The sequence below is a fragment of the Balaenoptera borealis genome (genome assembly GCF_965194805.1).
Source record: "Balaenoptera borealis genome assembly, chromosome: 20".
Lineage (NCBI taxonomy): Eukaryota > Metazoa > Chordata > Mammalia > Artiodactyla > Balaenopteridae > Balaenoptera > Balaenoptera borealis.
The window spans coordinates 20468275-20491321 of record NC_138879.1 but is presented as its reverse complement, the minus strand read 5'-3'; the positions used below and the strand labels follow the sequence as shown (position 1 = coordinate 20491321).

The 23047-nt window shown below is 52.3% G+C and overlaps 1 protein-coding gene across 2 annotated transcripts; it reads left to right on the top strand.

The window, feature by feature from the left end:
- The first annotated feature begins 1206 nt into the window (after positions 1–1206).
- On the top strand, positions 1207–22906 carry RAB5C (RAB5C, member RAS oncogene family). 2 transcript variants are annotated; one of them, XM_082371431.1, is made up of 6 exons: positions 1207–1365; positions 18883–19135; positions 20611–20762; positions 20968–21090; positions 21949–22042; positions 22578–22906. In XM_082371431.1, exons 2-6 carry the CDS (start codon positions 18970–18972, stop codon positions 22691–22693), a joined length of 651 nt encoding a protein of 216 aa, XP_082227557.1. In that variant the 5' UTR covers positions 1207–1365; positions 18883–18969; the 3' UTR covers positions 22694–22906. The 2 variants fall into 2 exon arrangements, with proteins under 2 accessions (XP_082227557.1, XP_082227558.1); XM_082371432.1 differs by lacking the exon at positions 1207–1365 and adding an exon at positions 16374–16391.
- The last annotated feature ends 141 nt before the right edge of the window (positions 22907–23047 follow it).

Sequence of the window (23047 nt, the reverse complement as noted above, 5' to 3'; positions counted from 1 at the left end):
TACCTGTTGCAAGCTAGGTACAGCAGGGTCTGGAGGAAGCCCTTGTCACCAGCCAAGAACCTGCTAGGAATTCCGCTCTGCCCCATCCCCTTTGCTCTCCTAAGGTCTCTCTTCTTTCTTAGCTTTCACTTCTCTGATGATCACTGCAGGGGTGGGTATTATGGATGTTAGAGGCACCCTGGTGACCAGATATGGGCAGCTTTGTGGCAGGTTGTCCCAGACAGGTTGCCAGGTCGATTCTCCAGCTCAGGCTCCAGAGTATGATGGGTGTTGGCTGGTGTCATAGCAACGAGGCCCACAGCTGTCTATAGGGAGAGCTTTGATTCCATACAGGTTCCGAGTAGTGTCCCTGGGGGTGGGATGCAGAAGCAGAGGAGATGCTGGTCTGTGTTGGGGGGTCGGGGGCGGGCAGAAGCAGAAGTGGTCCTAATCCATACTGAGGGGAGCAGAAAAAATAGAAATAGTCCTGATCCATAGGAAGGGCAAAGTGGGGACAAACAGAAGTGGTTCCAATCCGCATTTATGGATGTATGGGGAGCGACAAGGCAGAAGTGGTCTGGCTCAGTATTTGGCATCAGAGACAAGAGCCGGTTCTGGTTGGGGATGGAGAGAGGCAGGGGCAGGGGCGGAGGTTGGGGTTGAGCCAATGGCGGAGGGTCCCGGTTTACGGCTGGGCAGTAGCAAGAGCTCTCCCTGTGATCCCACCCAGTAGCCTCCAGAGAGCCCTTTCTATAGCGCTTCCATCATCTTTCTCATCTCAGAATGTCCCCAACAGTCGGGCTCCCAGAACTGACTTGGCCCGAAAGCTTGGACAGGGGCTTCTCCGCGTTAGCGAGTGCTTAGGGCTGGTCCACGCGGCCTTACGTGCATATTCATTCACACCATGTTTTTCCTTTCCCAATTCTGCACACACAGCCTTCTGCACTCTTGCAACGCTCCGCCAAACGCCTCCCCTCGGGGTGCCTGGAATCCGCGATGACGCGGTCGGCAGGCCTGGCCTTAAAAAGTTCCCGGCCGGGCTCCGCCTAGCCGGCCGCCGGCTCCACCCTAAGCCTAAGTCCCAGGCGGCCACCGGCTCCTCCCAACGCTGCGAACTACAAGTCCCGCCGCCCTTCGCGCGCGCTCTCCCGCCTCTCCCGCACCCCGCGCCGGGACCGCCTGAGAGTCGGCCAAGAGTGCCTCCCATTGGTCTCTCCGCCCTGTCAGTCGCCTGGGAGTATTGAGGGGCGGGTCGGAGGTGGAGATCCGGATCCGGAGCGGCTGAAAGGCGGAAGTGGAGGCCGGAGCCTGGGACACCGCCGGGGGGAGAGGAGCGGAGCCCGTCCGAGCCCCGGCCCCAAGTAACGCCGCCGCCCCGGAGCCGCCGTGAGTGTGCCTGTCCTGGGACCCAGTGTCTCGTTCGTGTTGAAGCCTCTCCGGGGCGGCCCTTCCTCCCGCCTAACCCTGGCTTAGGGGGATACTGACCCCTCCCCCGACCCGTAGCCCCCTCTTAAGGGGCACCCCAGGCGTCGAGCCAAAGCGGGGGGGATCTCTTCTTTCCTTCCCTTCCCTGCCCTTCGTGAGCTTTGGGAAACCCCTATGGCTGTCCTCTGGCCTGTCCCGGTCCGGTTGTGGGAGGGAGAGACCCTAAGTTCCTCTCCCTCTGCTCCCAGAATTGGAGGAATCTTTGTCAAGTGTGAAGGAGCTTGTCCCCCTTCTCTTTTAGAGGTAGACAGGAGTGTTGTCTGTCGCCTCTCTTGTCCCCAGCCCGCCCCCCCCCCCCGCCCCGTCCCGTCCCACAAAAACAGTTGTCGCTCCAGCCCTAGAGGAATTTTATCTTGATTTCCTGGGGCTGGGGCGGGGTGGGGTGGGGGGGTCCTGGCTGAGACCGCTCCCACAACTCCTTAACTTCCTCTCTTTTCTCAAGCCAGAGAGCCACCCAGGATCTCAGCAGAGTTTAAAGTCTGGGTCACTCTTTAGGAATGAGCTGTCTTCTCCGTGCCTTGCCCCCTGAGCCCCCAGCCCTGTCCTCTGGTTGTGTTGTGTCGTTCTCTGAGTGTATCTCTGGCTCTTCCTGCCTCTGAACAATTTAGCTGAGGTTTGCTCAATCCTAGCTACAGATCACATAGATCAGGGTGGATCTGCCCATTCATTATCATCTCTCTCCCCTCCTCCTCCCGCCTTGCTGGAGTCTCAGCCCTGTCCTCCCAGAGCCCGTGAGTGGTTCCAGGCTGCCTCAGAGGGACTGCTCCTCTTGGGACTGCTGTCTGTTGGTCCTTAGAGAAGAGGAAAAAGACCAAAAATAAGGAGTCTGGAACTGAAGAGTCCTGGGCTATCTCTTTCCCACCCTAAACACACACGCTCACCTCCCTGATCAACAGGTCACACCACTTTTAGTCCTAGGGTCTCTCTCCATTCCCTTCTGGGCTTGATCAAGTAAGTTGTAGATTGCAGAGGATTAACTTGATATCACAGTCGCACCTCTGGGTCCTTAATGTGCTAATTTTTGTAGCCCAAGGAATTCCCACACATGCCACAAAGTGCTGTTTCCCCTCACCTTTTCTGAGAGACAGCCCGTACTGACATCTGCTCCGTGTCCCTTGCTTGGGACTTAGGTGTGTGAAATGGCTGCTGTCTCAGACCAAGCTGGGAGGTTCTCTGTTACGTGGCCAAAGTACAGGCCAGAGACTACACCTTAATGAGAGCAGCCTGACTCTGAGGCCATGACTGACCCTTGCTATCTACAGTGGAGGAAGGGAGGGAAGACCATGCTATCTTTGGGAATTTCTGTAGCTCTTCAGTGTTCTGGGCCATCTTTACTGCCCTTGGATGCTACTTAAAGTTGTTTCGTCTTGAGATCTTTTTGACCTCTTCTGGACAATCACCAGTGTCTGACTCCTACAAACTTTTGAGCTAGACCTGGGATGCACTCCTTTCATTTTTTATGGAACAACAAGAAAAGTTTCTTGTTAGAGTCAGCAGTCGAATCACAAGCTCTCTCTCTCTGGACTTCTTTGGAGGGTTGTTGGAGACTTCTATGGCCAACCTAGTTTGTCTAATCTGGTCAGTCTGTGCCCCTACTCACCGGCCATTGGTCTCTGACCAAACTTACCTCCTCAGTAGTGGGCTGTAGTTTCTGGAACTCTTTGGGAGTCCCAGGATGAGGCTGGCCAGCCTTCCGAGGGGACCTTCTTTGTCTGGACTTGATCTCCCAGCTGTGATTCTAAAGCAGGCTTTTGAAGGAGAAGCTATCCCTTTCAGAGAGACAGGAAGGCACCAGTGCCCTGAGTGGTTAGGTGGCCACTTCTGGCATCCACAGATTATAGAGTCCAAGCAGAGATCTGACACTGCTTGGCAGAGAGGGAGGGCTGTGTGTGGGACAGAAAACCCTCCCCTCTGATGCCCTTCCTCTCCTGCTTGCCTCTTACAACCAGTGGGTCTTTTTCTGCCTTTATACTATAGAAGGGTGGTAACAACTAATTTTTATAAATCAGTCTGAAGTTGCCAAGTTCTTTTCACATGTGTTCCTCACATGTGTTCCTGGGAGATTGTGGGAATTGTATCTCCACTTTAGAGATGCTGCTGAAGGAATTTAAGTAGTTTGTCTTAGATCACACAGTTAGAAAATGGTAGAGCTGGATCTTGGGATTAGATGTGCCTCATCTTCCCTAATAGCGGGTCCTCCTTTGGTCTGTTTGTGGAAGGAATGGACATGCGGGTGAGCAAGCAGTGGCCCAGGTGCAGATCCTTTAGCCTCCTCATCAGTGGCACTCCTCCTCTGCTTCTGGTATTCTTCCCCAGCCCTACCCCACCCTCCTGTCTTCTTTCTCCTCTGCCTCTGGGGACCATGGCAGTTATGAGTCCCAAGTCAGTACTCTTCAGGGCCTGAGAGTTTGCTCACATCTGCATGCCATTAATTTCTTGGGAACCTGAAAGTCAAGATGGCTAGAAAATGAAAGTAAAAGTGAGTGGACTCAGGGGTCCCTCTGGGCAGGGTGGAGGGCACAGAGAACTGGTGGAGCTGGCCTCTGCTTAGCCCCCGCGATTCTCCTCTGGGGCTGCCTGCTGCTTGCAGTGGGAAGAACGTGGCTGTCTACCAGGTGCTGCTTTCACTAGGATTTACATGGAAACACAGAGTAAGGTCAGAAATTTAAATTCAGCCCCACCAACCAAGTACGTCTTAGAAAGACCCTTCTTCTTCTAACCCTCGCCTGGTAAACAGAGAGGCAGTGTGGTGGGGTGGAAGGCACGAGAGCCTTAGAGTCAACCAGGCCTGAGTTGTCATCTGGACTCCCTCATTTACCAGTTGCGTGGCCTTGGGCTTGTTACTTGACCTCTCTGAGCCTCTCTTTCTTCCAGTGAAATGGAGATACAAAATATCTTGCTGAATTAGAAACAAAGGGTAAAGCTAGTCCATTCCCTGGCACAGGATAGATAATCACAAGGTCCATGGAGTTTTGAAGGTACATCATAATTCATCCCTAGGATTCTGATTCAACATTTCTACCAGTTTTCACTGTGATGCTCAGTGCTATGATGGATGGTTCCCATACTGTCTTGTTCCATAGATGGTGAACGGAATTGTTGTGGGTTCTATTCCCATTTTACTGAAGAGAACGCTAAGACCATGACTGTGCTCCTCCCACTGGGGTTCTCAGACCCAGTGGATACTCAGAGCCACAGATCTTTGCATCTTCTAGGCACTTCAGTCTTATTCAGTTTTCAACATTTTTATACCAAAACAATCCTGGATCTGTTATAGATTGGAATGCAAAGTTTGCATGTATTTAAGCTAAAACAGGAAACTTGAGGACAATATTTTGATTGCAGCAGGCTGCTTTGGGTTCGATTCCCAGATTCCTGGAAGTTTGCATTTTCTCTCCCCCAACTTGAGTCGGGATACTTTTGTTGGGGCCATTTGAGAAACACCGATTCAGGTAGACTTTGTAAACTAGGATGTCCCCCAACCCAGGTAATAGTGGTTTCAAGAGCCTTGGCAGGGGAGAATTGGAATATTTCTTAAGGAGTTCTCTGCATTAATAGCTTGGTTCTGTAAAGGATTAGTTTTCAGAGTAAACATCCCCATCTCTTGTATATAGGAACAATAATCCAAATACAAGCTAAACTTTTTGAGTTTTGCTTCCGATGTGCCAGGCACTCTCTTGATCCTCACAACAGCCCCAGGAGGAAGGTACTGCGTTCAGTCGCCAGGTTATGGTGGGGACTCCGTAGTGAGTGGCAGAGCAGGGGGAGAAAGTCTGTGCTCGGATCCCTCCTCACCCTGTCTCTGGGCTCACTGTGTGCTCTTCCCTTTGCGTGGAAGGCCCTTCTCCACCTCCTGCCTGGGAGCAGCATCTCCCAGCTTTCCTCTCAAAGCGCAGTGGGAACATCACTTCCTCTGTGAAGCCTCCCCTCCCTTGAAGGAGGCTGAGGGCTTTTCTCTTCCCTGTGCTTTCCTCTCATTGCTCCTTGTCTGCCTTCTTGTCTAGTGTGTGAGCCCTGTGGGGGCACCGATCGTGTCCTGTTTTATCTCTGTGTCCAGTCCCACCGTGACACCCAGCATGGTAGGCTGTGGTTGTCCAAGGAAAGGGCAGACATTCAAACCTCCCCTTGAAGCAAACGCCCACCCGTTTCCTCTAACATACACAACGCAGATGTGAACCTGAGATTCACGCTCACGTCCCTCCGATCCCAAAGCCCGAGCCATTTCTTCGTCCATCCTCCGCAGAGTTGCTCATAGATAAGAGAGCGGACAGGTAAACAGGATGAACGCTACAGTACAGACGATATAGGGGGTGGAGACAGGTCACAAACTAAATTTCCAGAGGGTAGAGCTCTGTGTCAGGCACAGTTTCATCAGGAAAGGCAGCATGGCTTTGGCCATCCATGGTCTGCTGACCACCTTCCAGCATACATGTACCTGGTCAGTGTGCCCCCGCAGCCGTGTGTGGTGAGGCAGCACCGACCCCAGGTCAGGGCTGGGCAAGGGTCTATGGAAGTGAACTCAGCTGTGGTCCCTGGGTGCTCCTTTGCATATCTGCACAAGGCTCATTCTTGAATAAGTGTGGGCCTAAGAAAGGGGTGCCAGCAGAAAAACTGCAAAGGTAGTAGAGTTTTCTCCCAAACCTCCACACCTGGTTTCCACTGTGATTAACATCTTACATTACATTGTACATTTGTTGCAATTATTGAGCCAGTTATGATACATTATTATTAACTAAAGTCCATACTTTATTCACATTTCCTTAGTTTTTTGTTTTTTTTTTAAAACAATGATCAGACATTGATTCTTTTTTTTTAATTAATTAATTAATTTATTTTTGGCTGTGTTGGATCTTCGTTTCTGTGCAAGGGCTTTCTCTAGTTGTGGCAAGCGGGGGCTGCTCTTCATCGCGGTGCGCGGGCCTCTCACTATCGCGGCCCCTCTCGTTGCGGAGCACAGGCTCCAGATGCGCAGGCTCAGTAGTTGTGGCTCACGGGCCTAGTAGCTCCGCGGCATGTGGGATCTTCCCAGACCAGGGCTCGAACCCGTGTCCCCTGCATTAGCAGGCAGATTCCCAACCACTGCGCCACCAGGGAAGCCCCACACATTTCCTTAGTTTTTTTCTAGCGTCCTTTGTCCGTTCCAGGATCCCATCCAGGACACCACGTTACCTTTAGTTAGTCTTACCTTTAGTCATGTCTCCTTAGGCTCCTCTTGGCTGTGACAGTTTCTTAGGCTCTCCTTGATGTTGATGACCTGGAGAGTTTTGAGGAATATTGGTCAGATATTTCATAGCGTGTTTCTCAGTTGGGATTTGTCTAATGTTTTTCTCATGGTTACACTGGGGCTATGGGTTTGTGGGAGGAAGACCTCAGAGGTAAAGTGCCATTCTCACCACATCATATCAAGGGTGTGTACAATCAGCGTGACTTACCACTGTCAGCGTCAGCTTTGGTCACCCGGCGGAGGCGATTTTTTTTTTTTTTTTTTTTGACTGCGCTGGGTCTTCATTGCGGTGTGTGGGCTTCTCAATGCGGTGGCTTCTCTTGTTACGGAGCACGGGCTCTAGGCGCGTGAGCTTCAGTAGTTGTGGCACGCGTGCTTAGTTGCCCCGCGGTATGTGGGATCTTCCCCGACCAGGGCTCGAACCCGTGTCCCCGGCATTGGCAGATGGATTCTTAACCACTGCGCCACCGGGGAAGTCCTGAGGCGATGTTTGTCAGGCTTCTCCGCTGTCTCCCCTCCCCCTTTTTGTGCTGTCCTCCCTGGAAGGCAGTCCCTCTGTGCAGCCCACGCTTGAGGGGTGGGGAGTTACGCTCCTCTCCTCCAGGGCAGGGTATCTACATGAATTACTTGGAGTTCTTGTACACAAAAGATTTGTCTATCCTCCCCCATTTATTTATTCAATTATTTATATCACTATGAACTCGTGGGCATTTATTTTACACTTTGGTTTATAATCCAGTACTACTTCATTTTATTGTTCAAATTGTTCCAGCTTCGGTCATTGGGAGCTCTTTCATCTCCCTTTGACCTACCCCCATCATCTTGGGGTTTTTTCGTTTTCATTTTTGTTAGCACTTCCTTACTTTTTGGCGCTACAAGATGCTCCAGGCTTACCTTGTGTATTTCCTGCCCTGGTCCTAGAATCAGCTGGCTCTCCAAGGCCACTCCCTTTTTAGTAAACGCTTCCTCTCAGTTACGTTGATATGGAGTTTTGTGGTTGGAGTTACGTTATTTCTCCTCTTGATGGTTAGTTGTAGTCACCGAAGCCTCCAGAGGTAGGTGAGGTGGAGCTGCGCCTGGGAAATCCACCCCTGGAGACTCCTGGGAGCGGACCCCAATGGCAGGCGGTTGCTTCTGCATACTTCTCCTACCCCTGCCTAATGCTTTTTGACTGATCCAAAAATGGTCGGATTTGGTATTTACTCTGGAGTTTACTATCCAGTTGGGAAGGTGAGGTACGTAATCGTTCAGTATTTCAGGTGCTAAGTTCTCCAGCTAAACCTTCCAGGTCTGGTAGGCAAGTCCATGTGGTCTGGGCCAGCGTTCTTTTGCTGCCATTCAAAAACGGACCTCCCCTTTGGGAGGGTTCATGCAGGGTTTGTGGCTCCAGGCAGGCTCAGGGCAGGCTGTCACTTTGAGCTGTGATCCTGAATCATTGAATAGCTTAAATCCTTCCGTTGTACTGTCATCCTTATGAAGATGTGTAACTTGAGCCCTGCTGGAAACACTAACTTGGGATCTTAACAGGAGTTGGTTTACAAGCCTCTTGCCTTCTATTCATAGCTCCGTGTGTGTCCCCTTCAGGTGGCTCTGTCAGAAGCATCCCAGGCATGGGGGAGGGCGTGGGTGGCCTCTCTAACCCTGGCTGCTCTCCTAGTCATCAAATTGCTCTCCGAGCTGCTCCGAAGGCTGTGGTGATTAATGACACCAATTTCCAAACCTCTAGCATTTGCAGCCTTGTTTTTTAAAAGGAACTCTGGTGTCTTTGTCAGCTGTCCTAGTCCTGTCCCCTCCCCCTCTCCACCACTGAACTCCTTCTTCCCTTTCCTGAAAGAGGCTTTGAAATGGAAGGAACGGCATTTGGGCTTTAAGATGTTTTGTGTTGTAGGGCTTTTTTTTTTTTTTTTTTTTTTTAAGAGTTCTTGATTTGCCTGGTTAGGGGCTTTAACTCATTGTTGATTTTTTTGGTTGGTGGTGGTCATTCTTGTGGCTTTGGAAGCCAGTCTCCAGAGAATACAAGGTTATGGTTGTTGACAGGACATAGGACGTCAGCTGTGAGCTGCTCCTTTTTCTAGGGCACTGGTGAAAGTTGTTGTCTTAGTCTGTTTGGGCTGCTATACAAAATTACAACAGACTGGGTGGCTTATAAACAAGGAAATTTATTTCTCACAGTTCTGGAGGCTGGAAGTCCAAGATCAGGGGGCCCTCCCTCTTCCGGGTTGCAGATTGCCGACTTCTTGCTGTGTCCTCACATGATGAAAGGGGCAAGGGCACTCTGAGATTCTCTTTTAAAAGGGCACTAATTCCAATCACGAGGGCTCTGCCCTCATGGCCTCACCTCCCAAAGGCCCCACCTCCAAATACCATCAGAGTGGGGATTAGGATTTCAACATAGGCATTTGGGAGAGGGACAAAAATATTCAGACTAGAGCTGTTGTCCTATTCAGCATTCTTTCCAAATGAGGGGCACTGAGGAATGGGGTTCAGGGAAACTGGAAGCAAAAGCAATACGTGAATAAATAGTGTTTGAACGTTTATTCGAGGAATCCACTTCATAGGGACTTCCCCGCCGTGAACATTTATTTATCGAGATCTTGCTCTGAACGAGGCCCTTTGCTGAGAGTCTTCAGTGCATCCTTTACCCAGCAGCCCTGGGAGATGGGTGGTGCTAATCTCTCTATTTTACACGGGAGGAGATGGGTTTAGTGACACAACACAGAGTCACCCTAGGAAGTGGTGGCTCCAGGACTTGAACTGAAGTTTGACTCCAGCACTCGTGCTCTTCACCCCTGTATAGAAGGAACCTAAGAGGTCCTGTCTGGGGTGGCGAGGTGTCTCCTCCACTGGACTATGGCTCTGTTAGGGGATCCAAACCGTCTGGCGGATGGATGTGTATTGAAGCCTTCAGCTGCCCTGTTCACTTGCCAGACCTAACCGGGCTGTACCTACATCGCAGGCTCGGTTCACCACATTTATGAACACCCACTGTGTGTCAGGTTTGATATTATGTGCTGTTAAAGGGAAACCCATAGTCTGCCTTTGAGAATTTTGTAGCATGATCGTTTCATCTGCAACATGCCCTTAGTTTCTCTCACTTTCTCATTCCCAACCCTCAAGCCCCCAAGTTCTTCAACCTCTTGCCACCCACAACAGTCATGAAAATTTGGGGCTATGAAGTAGAAGTGTGATTCATTCATCGAAACCTGTTGAGACCCATTCATTGCCTGATTTCTTCACTTCGCCCTTCTACATTTTGTTCGACAAAAATTTAAGAAAGAAAACATCAGCCTAAGATATTGTTCTTTGGCACCCGGGCTCCTGAGAGCAGCCATCATCCCTCAGGTCCCACAGCAGGAACTTTGACCTTGTTTCTTGTTAGTTGGGCAGCCTCTGACCATAGCGTGTGTGGTGTCTGAGCAGGAGGAATTTGGTTTTGCTAGATCTGATACCTGATTCTCTTTTCCTCTGCTTGCCTCTGACGCATGACCTCTGCCCTCTGCTCTCTGTTTAGGAGCTGAGGGCAAAACAAAGAGGGCGGTAACTTAAACTGACTTTTTTTTTTTTTTTTTTTGTAAAGACAGGAAGGGTTTGTGAGAGGTGTCAGTTGTTGATGTGAGTAGCTCGATAAACAGGTGTTGCTGATGATGCTGACTTTCAAGCAGAGGTTCTTGGAGTCTTTCTGGGCCTGGGGCAGCAGCAGAAGCAGCAGCTGTCCAGGCTGGTACTCCTGGCCCCTGCAGAGACCTTCCCAAGACAGAGGGATCGACGGGCCCTGTATTGTTGAGATCCTGGTTAGCACCGTCTGAGGAAATAGTAACTGCATGAGCATAAACAGCTCAAACAGAGTAATCGTGAGGCTTGTGGGTCAGCTGGTCTCCTACAGCCGTCCTGACTGGCTTCCACATGACCTGTGCTGCGTCCTGGGGCCATGGCAGGTATAGGTTGTGGCCAGGGAAGAAGCTGAGCCTTGTCCAGCTCTCTCTGTGTTCTCCCTGGCACCAGCAGGTGACGAGCTGGGGCGGTGGGGGGGAGGTGAGCCACCACACAGCCTTGGTCCCATTCCCCCCGCACCCCGTACGCCGTACCCTGTAGCTGGATGTGTGTGTGGGTTTGTGCCACCGAAAGTGCCAAACTTCAAATTGGGCTTTTGCTTGAGGCTTCTTAGAGAGCTGCCCTACATGGGGCCGGAGAGTCTGCCACAGCCTTGCTGGCTGAGGTGTGCTGAGCCGGAGGCCAGGCCCTCTTAGGGAGATAGGCTCTTAGGAGTAGCACTCGTAGGGCCGAGAGCCCCCCGGTGCCTCTTCGAATCAGTAGGCAGCACGAGCCTTGCCTGGTGCAGCTGTAGGCAGACCGCTGTCTGGCTGGCTTTCTCCATGACCCCGCCACCCAAGCGCCAGGCTCCTCTGTGGCCAGCGGGGCCGGTGAATGAGAACCCTAGAGCTGCCCCTGAATCCCGGGGCCCTTCCACAGATGGTACGGGCGGCCACACTGGCCAGGCTGTGTCAGCAGATCCCTGTAGATAAGCCCCTGCCCCCCAGCAGCCTTCCTCCCCGTGGGCACAGGAAGAGAGGGACTGGAGGTTTTCATCCTGGGCCTGAAAGTTAGCGCTGACTCTGCTTCTCCGCCTCTCCAGGGAGCCCGTCTGTGGTTGAGAGCTGAGAAAGCAGCTTGGAGATCGGAGAAGGATTTCTTGGTGCTCTTGCTGGGGCAGGGCCCCCAGAGGCTGGGGGTCTGTCCTCAAGAGTGGCTTCCACCCAACTCGGCCTGGCATCTATGCTGAGCGACACAGCCGGTCTTCCCGACAAGGGAGAGGGCTGCAGGAGCAGCTGTGCTCTGTCTTGGCTGCTCCTGGCACAGCTCCAGGTTCAGCCCGGACACCGGGCAAGGACCACTCAGTCATGTGTATCCAGGGTTTAAGCCTCTTGGTGCCCCTGCACACTGGCCCCTTTTGCAGGTGTTGGTGGAGTTCGTGGACTCCATGCTCACAGGCGTCACTGTGGTGCAGGAGTCTAGGCACTCAGCCCCAGTAGAGTCTTACTGTTGAAAGGGGAGTGAAGTGAAACTGCTCCCAGTTCAGAGAGTTGGGCGGGCTGGGGCAGATTTAAGGGCCTGCCCCAGCGGTAGGGGGCCCCTCTCACTCTCAGTCCCCCTCTGGGATGATTTCCCTCCCTTCCCCCTGGAAAGGGAGTTGTCTTGCTGTGGCTCTGTAAAGGCAGCATACCCGTCCCCTCCTGCTGCCGTCTCCCCTAAGCCCCCTACCTACTGGTGGGAAGAGGCTACAGCTCTGGCCCGACACATCCCGTCAGCGTTCTCCCCAAATCTCAACCTGCACTGTTAAGCTTCTGGCTTCCAGGGCCCAGCTTCTTCTGTGACACGCTCCAGGTGAGACACAGGCTCTCTGTGTGGCAATTCCATAGTCCTGGTCACACGGGAAGACACCCCTCTCTTTGATTCCACCCCTAAACCCCTTTTCCCTCTGCAGATACGCTCTGGACTGGTTGGGGAGTGTAGAGCATCACACCATCATAACCTCTTTCTCCCTGCTGAAAAGACTTAAGCGTTGGCTTCTCTTTTTACTATCATGAAGCTTTAAACAACTTTAAAATTCTTTAGCTCACAGTTAAGTACAAACAATAAATATATTCTTAATATGTATGCAGCAGGCACATTTGTTTATGCTGAATCCTGCTATCTTGCCCCTTATTTGTTTGGGTATCTTTGTTCTCTTTTGGTCCTCTTCTAATTCAGACATCATCTTTTTCATAGTCTTTTTTTTTTTTTTTTTTTTTATGACTGCGTTGGGTCTTCGTTGGTGCGCATGGGCTTTCTCTAGTTGCGGCGAGCGGGGGCTACTCTTGCGGTGCACGGGCTTCTCATTGCGGTGGCTTCTCTTGTTGCGGAGCACAGGCTCTAGGCACGCGGGCTTCAGTGGTTGCGGCACACGGGGTCAGTAGTTGTGGCTCGCGGGCTCTAGAGCGCAGGCTTCAGTAGTTGCGGCGCACGGGCTTAGTTGCTCCACGGCATGTGGGATCTTCCCGGACCAGGGCTCGAACCCATGTCTCCTGCATTGGCAGGCGGATTCTTGACTACTGTGCCACCAGGGAAGCCCCTTTTTCACAGTCTTTACTCTGAATTTTTTTATACTAAGACAGAAAATATTTTATGTACAGGGGAGCTAGATTGGTATCATATATCTAAGCTTCAATTTTTCATTGTTGTATGCAAAATTCTATACCAGCAGCATTTTTAACCTTTTTATTGACATGTAACTTACATACAAGTGAAGCTTACAAATCTTTTTTTTTTTAAATAAATAAATGTATTTATTTGTTTTTGGCTGCGTTGGGTCTTTGTTGCTGCATGCAGGCTTTCTCTAGTTGTGGTGAGCGGGGGCTACTCTTCCTTGTGGTACGCGGGCTTCTCACTGCAGTGGCTTCTCTTGTTGTGTAGCACGGGCTCTAGGCACGCACGGGCTTCAGTAGTTGTGGCTCACAGGCTCTAGAGTGCAGCCTCAGTAGTTGTGGCTCACGGGCGTAGTTGCCCCGCGGCATGTGGGATCTTCCTGGACCAGGGCTCGAACCCGTGTCCCCTGCATTGGCAGGCGGATTCTTAACCACTGTGCCACCAGGGAAGTCCCGAAGCTTACAAATCTTAAGTGCATTTTTACATTTGTAGACATCCATGTATCTACTTCCCAAATCAAGAGATAGAACTTTTCCATCCAGCAGCGTCTTTTTTAAATTTGATACAAACTCCTTTTCCCATAGTTAAAAGCCATATTTTATTAAAGCATAGACGGAAGGTGGTGGCCTCATTATTCTTAGTGGATGTGATGATGTTATTAATATTCTTGGGTTTTCTATCTCTGATGGTGGAGCCTTGCTGGAGTCATGAGTCCTGGGCTCGGGCTCTGCCACCACCTGGCTGTGACCCTGGGCAGGTCACCTCACCTCACCTCACCTCCATCTCCTTCTCTGTAATTATGAAGAGGAGTTTTGCGCTTTGACAACCAGTGAGTCAAAGCTACTTAGTTAGGCTCTTAGTAGTATAACAACCCTGCCGTTCGTTAGTACCTCATCTTCAGAGGGGTACTGTACCATGCACGCTATGTGCTGTTTCATTTAACAACTCTGTGTGATTGGTATTAAGTAATACCATGTTATAGATAAGGGACTGAAGCTGACAGCGGTCACTCATCTGCCTTGGCCAAGGTCACTCAACTAATAAACGGTGGAGCCAGGCTTTAACCAAACCCAGTTCAGCCTCCCAAGTCCTGACTGCTAGTTGTGCTAGGAAGGAACGTGGGGACCTCATGGGGCTCTTGGCTTGTGTCGCTTCAGATTCTTCTTTCCTCTGTCTCTGCAACCAGCTCGAGGCCTGCGTAGTCCTGCTGTGAGTCTGCCCTGTGGTCCTGGGTGCCAGTAGTGGTGGTTTTCCCCTTTGAGGATGAGCTGTGTTCTTGAGTCTATGGGTAAATCATCTCCCCTGCTGTTCTGAGCGTTTTAATGTCTTCCACCTTAGCTTTTGAACCTAATTACCTCTCCTGTGTCCCCTGATTTGTTCATTTATTCTCTTTAAGCTAACAGGTTGCTTCTGATGTCCTCTTGCCGAGCTCTCAGTGTGTTAAATATTCAGGAATGCTTTTATCCAGAGTAAAGTGTAGCTGAGGAGCCACTGGCCAGAACCGCCTCCAGGGGCCCTGGGCGGGCTTGCTGGGCTCTCAGCACCACGCCCTCCCCCTCCTCTCCCTGTCCTGGTCCCAGGCGGCCCCAGGCTAACCTTGAGTGAGCAAGTCTAGAGCAGACCAGCCTCTGGCCAAAACGAAATCTGGTTGGTTTCGTTAATCTGCTCACTATCCAAGCTGTGCCGGGACTCTCAGCTAGAGGAAGTCTCCGAAGCAAACAGGAAGCACGAGAGACACCCACCAGCTGGAATTGCTCACTCTTTACCAGAAGGACAAAGAGTATGAAGTGGGTGACTTCATGGATTAGAGAAGGGAAAGGTGAACATTTCGAGTGGAGGCTGGGGGGAGGGGCGACATTCCAGCAGCATGTCGCATCTTGGAGAAGGCTTCAGGTGTTGAATAAAGCCAAGAACCCGTCTCCGTCCCCAGCCTCATCCACCTGGATTGTCCACGGTACCCATCTGGGGGGCGCCTTTCTGTTTCTCACATTCCTCCCTCCTTCCTGTGTCAACTGCAGCTCTTGGGCTTAAATCAGCCTCCTAGAATCACTTGGGGATTATTTTATTTTATTATTTTATTTTTTTTGGCCGCGCCTCACGGCTTGTGGGATCTTAGTTCCCTGACCAGGGATTGAACCCGGGCCCTCAGCAGTGAAAGCTTCCAGTCCTAACCACTGGACCACCAGGGAATTCCTGGGGAACTTGTTTTAAAAACATTGATTTCTGGGCTGCACCTCTAGAGATTCTAGATTCAGTTGGTCAGGCTTATTCTCTAAACGCCCTGGGTGATTCTGATGAAAAAAGTTTGAAACCCACTGACCTACAGTGTCCAGAGCAAGGAAGAGCAGCGTCCTGCTCTTCTTTCCTCTTTCTCTCCCCCCTTGGCCCCAGGATGGGCTGGGCGTGTGCCCATTATGCCTGTTCACGGGCCAGAGTGTTTAGGAGCTCTGATCCCTTCTGCCCTTTCGTGTGCCCCGTGGGGAAAGGTGTAGGATGCCCCCGTCCTCGAATTCTCTCCCGTTTCCCGTGAAGACGTGAGGTTGGGAGTGGTGCTTGTTCTCGTGGCCTCTGAAGAAACCAGGTTTCTGATTTGGAGTGTGGCGGAGGGGGTCATGGCAAGGAGGGGCCCTCGAGGTGCTGCTCTACCCATTTCAGCAGCTTCATGAAAATATCCGGGAGGAAATTCATCCCACTCGTGTGTTTTTCCTGGTGCTGGAGAAACTGGTTTTTAAAAATATATATATGTTTTTTGCCTATTCTGTATCTTATAAGGAACTTTGACCACAGCTTTAGCTCTTAAAGGGAATTGGATTTTGGTCTGAAAGAAGGCTTTTACTGGGGACTTCCCTGGTGGTCCAGTGGTTAAGGCTTCGTGCTCCCAATGCAGGGGTCACGGGTTCGATCCCTGGTCGGGGAACAAAGATCCCTGCAAGCCACGTGGTATGGCCAAAAAAAAAAATTATTAAAAAAAAAACGAAGACTTTTACTGTGCCATTTTGGGTTATAATTCCATCATTTGACTGCGCCTGCGGGAAATTCTAGCTGCTGGTTCAGGAGGAAAGAGTCCCACAGTGGGCCTGCCTCCCCCAGACAGCAGGCAGGCTCAGTGAATTCACCTTTACCACCTGCCAGGGGCTCCGTCTCTGATTTCCCAGTCTTGGGAGGGGAGGACATAGGGCTTCCTGGGGCTCTGAGTGTGGCCTTTGCCTGTCTGAGGCACCTCCATGTCTCCATGTGCCCTTCATGGCAGAATCAACTTCCTCTGTGCTTTATTGTCTGGGAAGGTTCAAGACCTCTGCTCACGTGATCACTAAGTGGGTCCAGGAAAACCACGAGGCAACAGGCCATAAAAAAATGCTGTGTGTGCCTGCTCAGGTATCTGTGGAAGGCAGGACCAGCATCCAGGCAGAACATGTCACCAGGCAGTTTGCGCCAGGCGGAGCACCTAACAGCGCTTAAGAAATGCAGACACAGGCCCTTCTCCAAACCTTCATCGGATCTCCGGGGGCTAGCTGCACAGGTGATTTTGTTGTGCAGACAGGGTTGAGAACCGCTGCATGAAAGTTATTTGTCTCTTCTGGCTTGTTTAAAAAATCAGATTCTGTCTGGGCAGGTTTGGAAACCCACTGGTTTGATAGGGACGAGACTTAGATGTTACCTCTGTTTTTCTTGACTTGTAGATGCTGGTTATCTCCTACCCCAGTGGCCCTCAGCCCCAGCTGCTTTGGTTTTCTTGGAATCAGAGTCTTCACCTCTGTTCCCCTCACCCCACTCATTCATACCTCCTTCTCCAGTGCCCCAGCCACACTCTGTTGCCCGGCCAAGATTATGTGTCACGTGGATTCGTGGTAATAACCAACCTGTAATTCCATCGTGGTTTCCCATCATTGCTGTGGCCTGGCCTGGCCCTGGGCGACTCCTCCCACTGGTGGCAGCAATACACAGGGACTACAAGATCACTGTGACTGTCAGCCAGAGCCAGCCCTTGCTGGGCCAGCAAAGCTGCTGCCACAAAAAGAGTCTCATTCACCCAGCAGCCCGAAACCAAACACAGAGGGTGGGCGTTGCCTCCACCGTTCTTCCTACAGCCGGGAGGATGGCTGGCGTCCAGGCTCCGTCACCATGTGCTGGGTGGCCTTGAGCAGGGCATTTAACACCTGAGCGCAGGCTGTTTATCTGAAAAATGGGAGATGGTTTTAAAGCTTAAAGGAGGTAACGGTTGTGCAGTTGTTCAGTAAATGTTAGCTGTCTCTGAAAATCATTTCATTTGGTGAGCGCTCTTTGGATTCCCTGTTTGTCCAGAACATAGAGAGGAAGGCAGCAAAGAAGCCAAAAGCACAGACCTCACCTCAAGGGCCATGGTGTAGAATCTTGCCAACATCATTGACCGGGGTGAAAAGAGAAAGCATCTTAAACTATAAAATATTTCAAAACTGGCATTTCTTGTCACTAATTGAGATTCCACCCCCCCCCATGCTTCCTTCCTTGTACTCTTGGGGAATAGGTGGCCCCCGCTTCAAACCTCTTTTCCTTTAGTGACGTCCAGAAAGGAAGCTGTTGTTCCTGGTTAGTGAATCACTCTTCCTGAAGCTCACTTTTTAAATGAGTTGCTGGGAGAACTTGGACGTGGAGAAACGATTTGAGGTTGCACAAAGCAAGCCCTCTGTGCCTGCTTCTCGCATGAGCACAGACCATTGCTTCCCACAAACGTTCCCCTCTTCATTCACACCCCGTCCTTTGACTGTCCGGGAACGCGCTCCCCGCGCTCAGGGGCAGGTCAGGGCTGTCTTGCTCCGAAGACCCTTCCTGCATAGACTCTATTCTGCGCAGGGCAGTCTCATCCAAACCTTTTCTTCTCAGCTTAGGTTCAAATGCCGCACAACGTGTTTAGGACACAGTACCTACTCACAGTGCTCGTTTGTCAAACATTCTGTGTACGTTCTGATACCTTTTAGTATAAGTCTTCTAGAGGCTTCTAGAGATAGCCTCCTCATCCTTAGCAGTTCCAAAACTTAAAAAAAAAAAAGTTGGCGCCTCCGAAGGTACCACTGACTGAGTGACTAAGATGTCAGTGCAGGAACCCCAGCTGCCGGGTGTGCAGGTCTTGGTCTTGGTACCCGTGTTTGTCTCCGCCCTCCCACACCTCCCCCTCGTCCTCCCTCAGCCCTGCCTCTGCCAGTGGAGAATGGAGCTGAGGTCTCTATTTAAAAGGGAAATTTGGCAGCTGTTCTGACTGCCAGCAGAGCTCGCTGGCTGTGGTGTGTGTTTGGTTTTGTGTGTGTTTGGTTTTTTAATGTGTGTGAGACTTCTGGCCCATCAAAAATGAGAGAGCTGGGGGGAAGAGGCTCAGGATGAGGGAGTGAAATAAGGCTTTGATTCCAGCCTCACACTGAGACCGGAGATGGCAGGACAAAAAGGCTCTTTTGATAACGACTTGCACCTGGCCAGGCCCTGGTCCCTGAGTGCCCACGAGGTTGGCCAAGCACCTTGTCTGAGGAGCTTCCCACCGGGACTCCCCGTTCCCTGGTTGGCCTCATCACCCACTCTGGCTTTGCACAGAGGCAGGCTGTGATCTGAGCTACCAGACCGCAGGTCCACTGTTTGTTGAGCTAGATCCTAGCGTCTCCTGAGCCATTTTTTGGTACCCTGTGTTGCCTGTTGACTTAACTGTCACCAGGCTGGCAGATGCCCATTCCTCTCCTGTGGGTGTTTATTTGTATGTGAATGTACATATCTGGGGATGGGAAGTCAGTGTGTGTGCTCAGAACTGTGAGCCTAGAGTTGGGAGACCACTTTTCCCTTCACTGTCGGACGGCCGTAGGGCCAGGAGATGTGTGGTACAGCCTAGTTAGGGCTCGTGTCCTAACTTGCGGAGAAGCCGGGCAGGGGGTTAGGGAGAGGGGAGGCAGTCAGCCAGGTCATCAGGGCAGGGCAGTGACCTGTGCTTTAGGAAGGGCTCACTGGGTGGCAGTCTTTGGCCTAACCCAGCACTTCGGATTTCTCCCTTGCAGTTGGAGGCCCCTCCCCACTAAGTGCCTCTTTGCACAGCGCTGGCCCCCGCCCCCACGCTCACCGGCACCACTGCAGCGGGACGGGCCATGGCGGGTCGGGGAGGTGCAGCACGACCCAACGGACCAGCTGCTGGGAACAAGATCTGTCAGTTTAAGCTGGTCCTGCTGGGGGAGTCCGCAGTGGGCAAATCCAGCCTCGTCCTCCGCTTTGTCAAGGGTCAATTCCACGAGTACCAGGAGAGCACAATTGGAGGTGAGTGGGCCCGAGGGAGAGGGGATGGCCTCAGGGAAGTCGAAGAGATGCCTTGGCGTTGAGGAGAAGGGAAGCTGACTGCCCAGAGGCTAAGCATGCCTGGGGCAGCAGCACCTCGCCTCATCTGGGCCCTGGAATCAAACCCAGCAGCTGGTCTCCATGTCAGAGTCCCAACAAGCATCTAGTGGGAATTAGCTGAGAGTCGAAAACTGCCTTCCTCTCCTGGTTCTACCTCTTGATTTCTTTGTGTGGCCCCGGGTACACCCTTCCACTGGCCTGGGGAGGGAGAGGCTGCGTCTGCCTCTCTGAGGGTTCTTCTTACCCCTGCCCGGCGGTGCATCTACCCCGGCCTCCCCCACGTTCCAGAATGGGGAAATGGCCTCGTGAGTGGGCTGGTGTTTCTGAAGCTGCCCTTTACCCCTTCTTGATCTCAGAGCCCGTCATTGATTTCCCAGTGGTCAGCATTTAGCACGTGAGGGTCTGGACTCAGCCTCCTGCCTCAGTGCCAGTACACACCCCGGGGGGCTGGGGCCGACCTTGGGCTTGGGTCATCCTTTTTCTACCCTCTTGGTTGGTAGGAGGTTTCCAGGCAGCTGGAAACAAAATAGGCCGTGTCAGCAGTCTTCTGTTGCCTCCTCAGCACTCGAGTCAGGAGCTAGAGAGGGGAAGTGAGGCGGTGCCCCAGGCCCCTCGGGGGGGAGGAGGGGGGAGGGCCGACACGGAGAGCGGGCTTCCTGCACAGAGCCGTCGGGATCCTCTGCTGGGACTCCCACCTGCCAGTCCCAGCTGCGGGACTCCTTTGAAGCACGTGCACAGGTGCCGTGTGTTCCCCTGCCTCCTCAGGCCAGAGATGGGGTCACTGCGTTCCCTGAAGGTCGAGCCAATCAGGAATAAAGTCGAGGGCAAAGCCGAGGGTGGCGGCTAGCCAGCGTGCCTGGGGGTGGCAGGGGCCGTGGGAAGCCGGCCGGGTACCCAGCCCCCGCCTGGCAGTAGCACGGCGTGTACTTCAGTCTTCCCCAGCGTGGCTGAGTGTGTGTGAGTGTCCTCAGGACACCGAAGGCCAGCGGTGCCCCTGGGCTGGAGCAGACGGAGGGACTAGGCCTGTTCTCTGAGCGGAGGGAGGAGGAGGAGGAGCGAGGGCCCACCGTTTTGTGCTTGGAGCCAGGTTTCTCCTAGACTTTCCCTTTCCTGCCCCTTGCCGCTGTCCTTCAGAGAGGGCTCCTGAAATGGCTGAAGTACAAGCAGGCTTCCCTTCTCCTCCCACTCTTGCCTGGCTGGGTCTGTAAAGCCAATGCAACCCCCAGCCCCCTCGACTCACAGAAGCGCCCGCTCCGCCTGCCTTGCTCGGCTGCTCTGGCCGCCGGGTTGGGGGTTTTCGGGCTTCTAAGTGCCAGAGCCTGGATGGCACAGTGCAGATACGTGAGGGTGTCTCCTCGGCCCCTCTGCACCTGGTAACACTGCCCTCCCTCTTCCAGCGGCCTTCCTCACACAGACCGTCTGCTTGGACGACACAACAGTCAAGTTTGAGATCTGGGACACAGCTGGACAGGAGCGGTATCATAGCCTGGCCCCCATGTACTATCGGGGGGCCCAGGCTGCCATCGTGGTCTACGACATCACCAACACAGTAAAGATTTTCCCTTGCTTCTCGACCCTTTGTTCCTGAATGGGGGGTGGGCACATTTCCTCTGGTGTTTGGGGGTGTCTCGCCAGAATCTTCAGGGTGGTGACATCTTAGACACCTCGGCTCTGCCAGCGCCAGCTTCTCCAGTGAACAGCCCTGGGCAGAATGCCTGCTCCATCCTGTTGACGCTCTGGCCCTGTCTCCCCAGGATACGTTTGCACGGGCCAAGAACTGGGTGAAGGAGTTGCAGAGGCAGGCCAGCCCCAACATCGTCATCGCGCTCGCGGGCAACAAGGCCGACCTGGCCAGCAAGAGGGCCGTGGAGTTCCAGGTGGGGGACGGACCAGGCTCGGGGGGAGGACGAGCCAGCTCCACTCGGCTTCCCCAGGCTGCTCGGGCTTTGTGAAGGGCTGCGTTGGGCGGCAGCAGGGGGGGCTTCTGTTTGCTGTCCCCTCACGGCTCGAGCATGGGCCTAAAGGGGATGCCGTCCACCACTCCGCCTTCTCTGTCAGTGGTGGTGGGGTGTGTGTGCATGTGGATAGCAGAAGCTTCAGCTAATTTTTTCTGTGAACTGGCTTTTTAACGAAACGGTGAAAAAGACAGACTTTTTCAGGTAATATGTGCACATAGGAGATTTTAAACTGCACGAGAAGGTATACAGGATGTAATTTGGGTCTCTGACCCTAGAAACTCAATCTCCCTTCCCCCAAGTTCCTCGCAGTTTCTTGTCTTTCTGGAAACATGCACGAGCGTATGAATCCCTTTCTTTACATACTATATACTTAACTTTTTTATCCCTCCCCACCCGATGGACTTCTAGGTTGTGTGTAATTGCAAAAGACTGGAAATAGTGCCATAGTCGACATCCACATACTTTTGTCCAAATGTGCAAGTGTATTTGTAGGATAGCTTTCTAGAAATATTTCCTAGCCTAGTGATTTTGAAGAGCAGGAAGGCAGAATGGGCCTATGGAGACCTGAGTCAAACTTCTGCCGACGTGTGTGAGCTGAGAGGTGCTGTATGTGAAGTGGGGAACTCAGAGCAGGGGCGCCTTAGGCCTGAAAACCCCTGTGTTGTCTCTGTTGCGTGGAAGACACTGTGATCAGGGAAGATTTTTATCCTGGGCCTCAGCCCCTGCCAACTGTCAGTGTTTCCCTCCCACCCACTTTCTCACCTCCATCCAAATCAGGAAGCACAAGCCTATGCAGAGGACAACAGTTTGCTGTTTATGGAGACATCAGCAAAGACTGCGATGAACGTGAATGAAATTTTCATGGCAATAGGTAAGTTGCCTCGGCTCCCCTCCCGCAACCAGGGTGTGTTACTTGCCTGCTGTTCTATAGTAGGTCTGTGGGGTCCCTTCACCAACAGATCTTTTACCATTTTTGATACTTTGATAAAATTGTTTTCTTTTTCATCTGACTCTCAGATATAGATAGCTCACTCCAGAAGTTTCTAAAGCCTGGGCCAAAGTCTCACCACTTCACTTCCTGACCCTGCAGCGTACCACCCACCTAAAGCTGTACATCACCAGCCCCCTACCCACTTCTTAGGATTTTTGGGGGGGCTCATTTGGCTCTAGAGTCATCCTGTGTGGGTTTGAATCCTCGCTCTACCACTTACTAACTCTGTGGTCCTGGGCAAGTTATTTAACCCCTCTTTGCCTCAGTTTCCTGAAAGACCCAAAATGTACTTGGCACATAGAACACACATCCATCAGGATGCTGGTTATCACTGATTGGGTGGTACCCAAGTGGACTTGGGGGAGTACTAGGGTTCCCCCACAAACACCCATCTTCCCCCTCGTCTCCCAAACAGCTAAGAAGCTTCCCAAGAACGAGCCCCAGAATACAGCTTGTGCTCCGGGCCGGAACCGAGGAGTGGACCTCCAGGAGAACAACCCTGCCAGCCGGAGCCAGTGCTGCAGCAACTGAGCCCCCCTTACCTGCCCACTGCCCCCACCTCCTCCGCCTCGACGACCCGACTGGAATCCACTCTAACCAATCGCACTTACCGACTCGGGCCACCACTGGGGGGCAGGGGGAGGGGCCCACCATGGTTTCTCCATATCATTTTGATCATAGGCCGGAGTGAGTTATTCCACCTGCACCTTTCTGTACAAATACTAATTCAATTTTAAGTCTTAAGTCACTTTTTTAATATATATGATCTGCTCTTCCCACTCTGCCCTTTCTACTGCTCTCCCACTCTTCCTTTGCCGGTAGTAGCCACGTGCCCCTGTTCCCCCCACCCTGGTGTATGGGGAGGCGGGGGTTGGAGCAGTTACC

Bases quoted from the DNA above. Each gene is read 5' to 3' on its own strand.
- RAB5C (XM_082371431.1), top strand. From the start codon at position 18,970: ATGGCGGGTCGGGGAGGTGCAGCACGACCCAACGGACCAGCTGCTGGG. The intron at 20,763-20,967 runs GTAAAGATTTTC...CTGTCTCCCCAG, and splicing joins TCTACGACATCACCAACACA to GATACGTTTGCACGGGCCAA. The intron at 21,091-21,948 runs GTGGGGGACGGA...CATCCAAATCAG, and splicing joins AGAGGGCCGTGGAGTTCCAG to GAAGCACAAGCCTATGCAGA.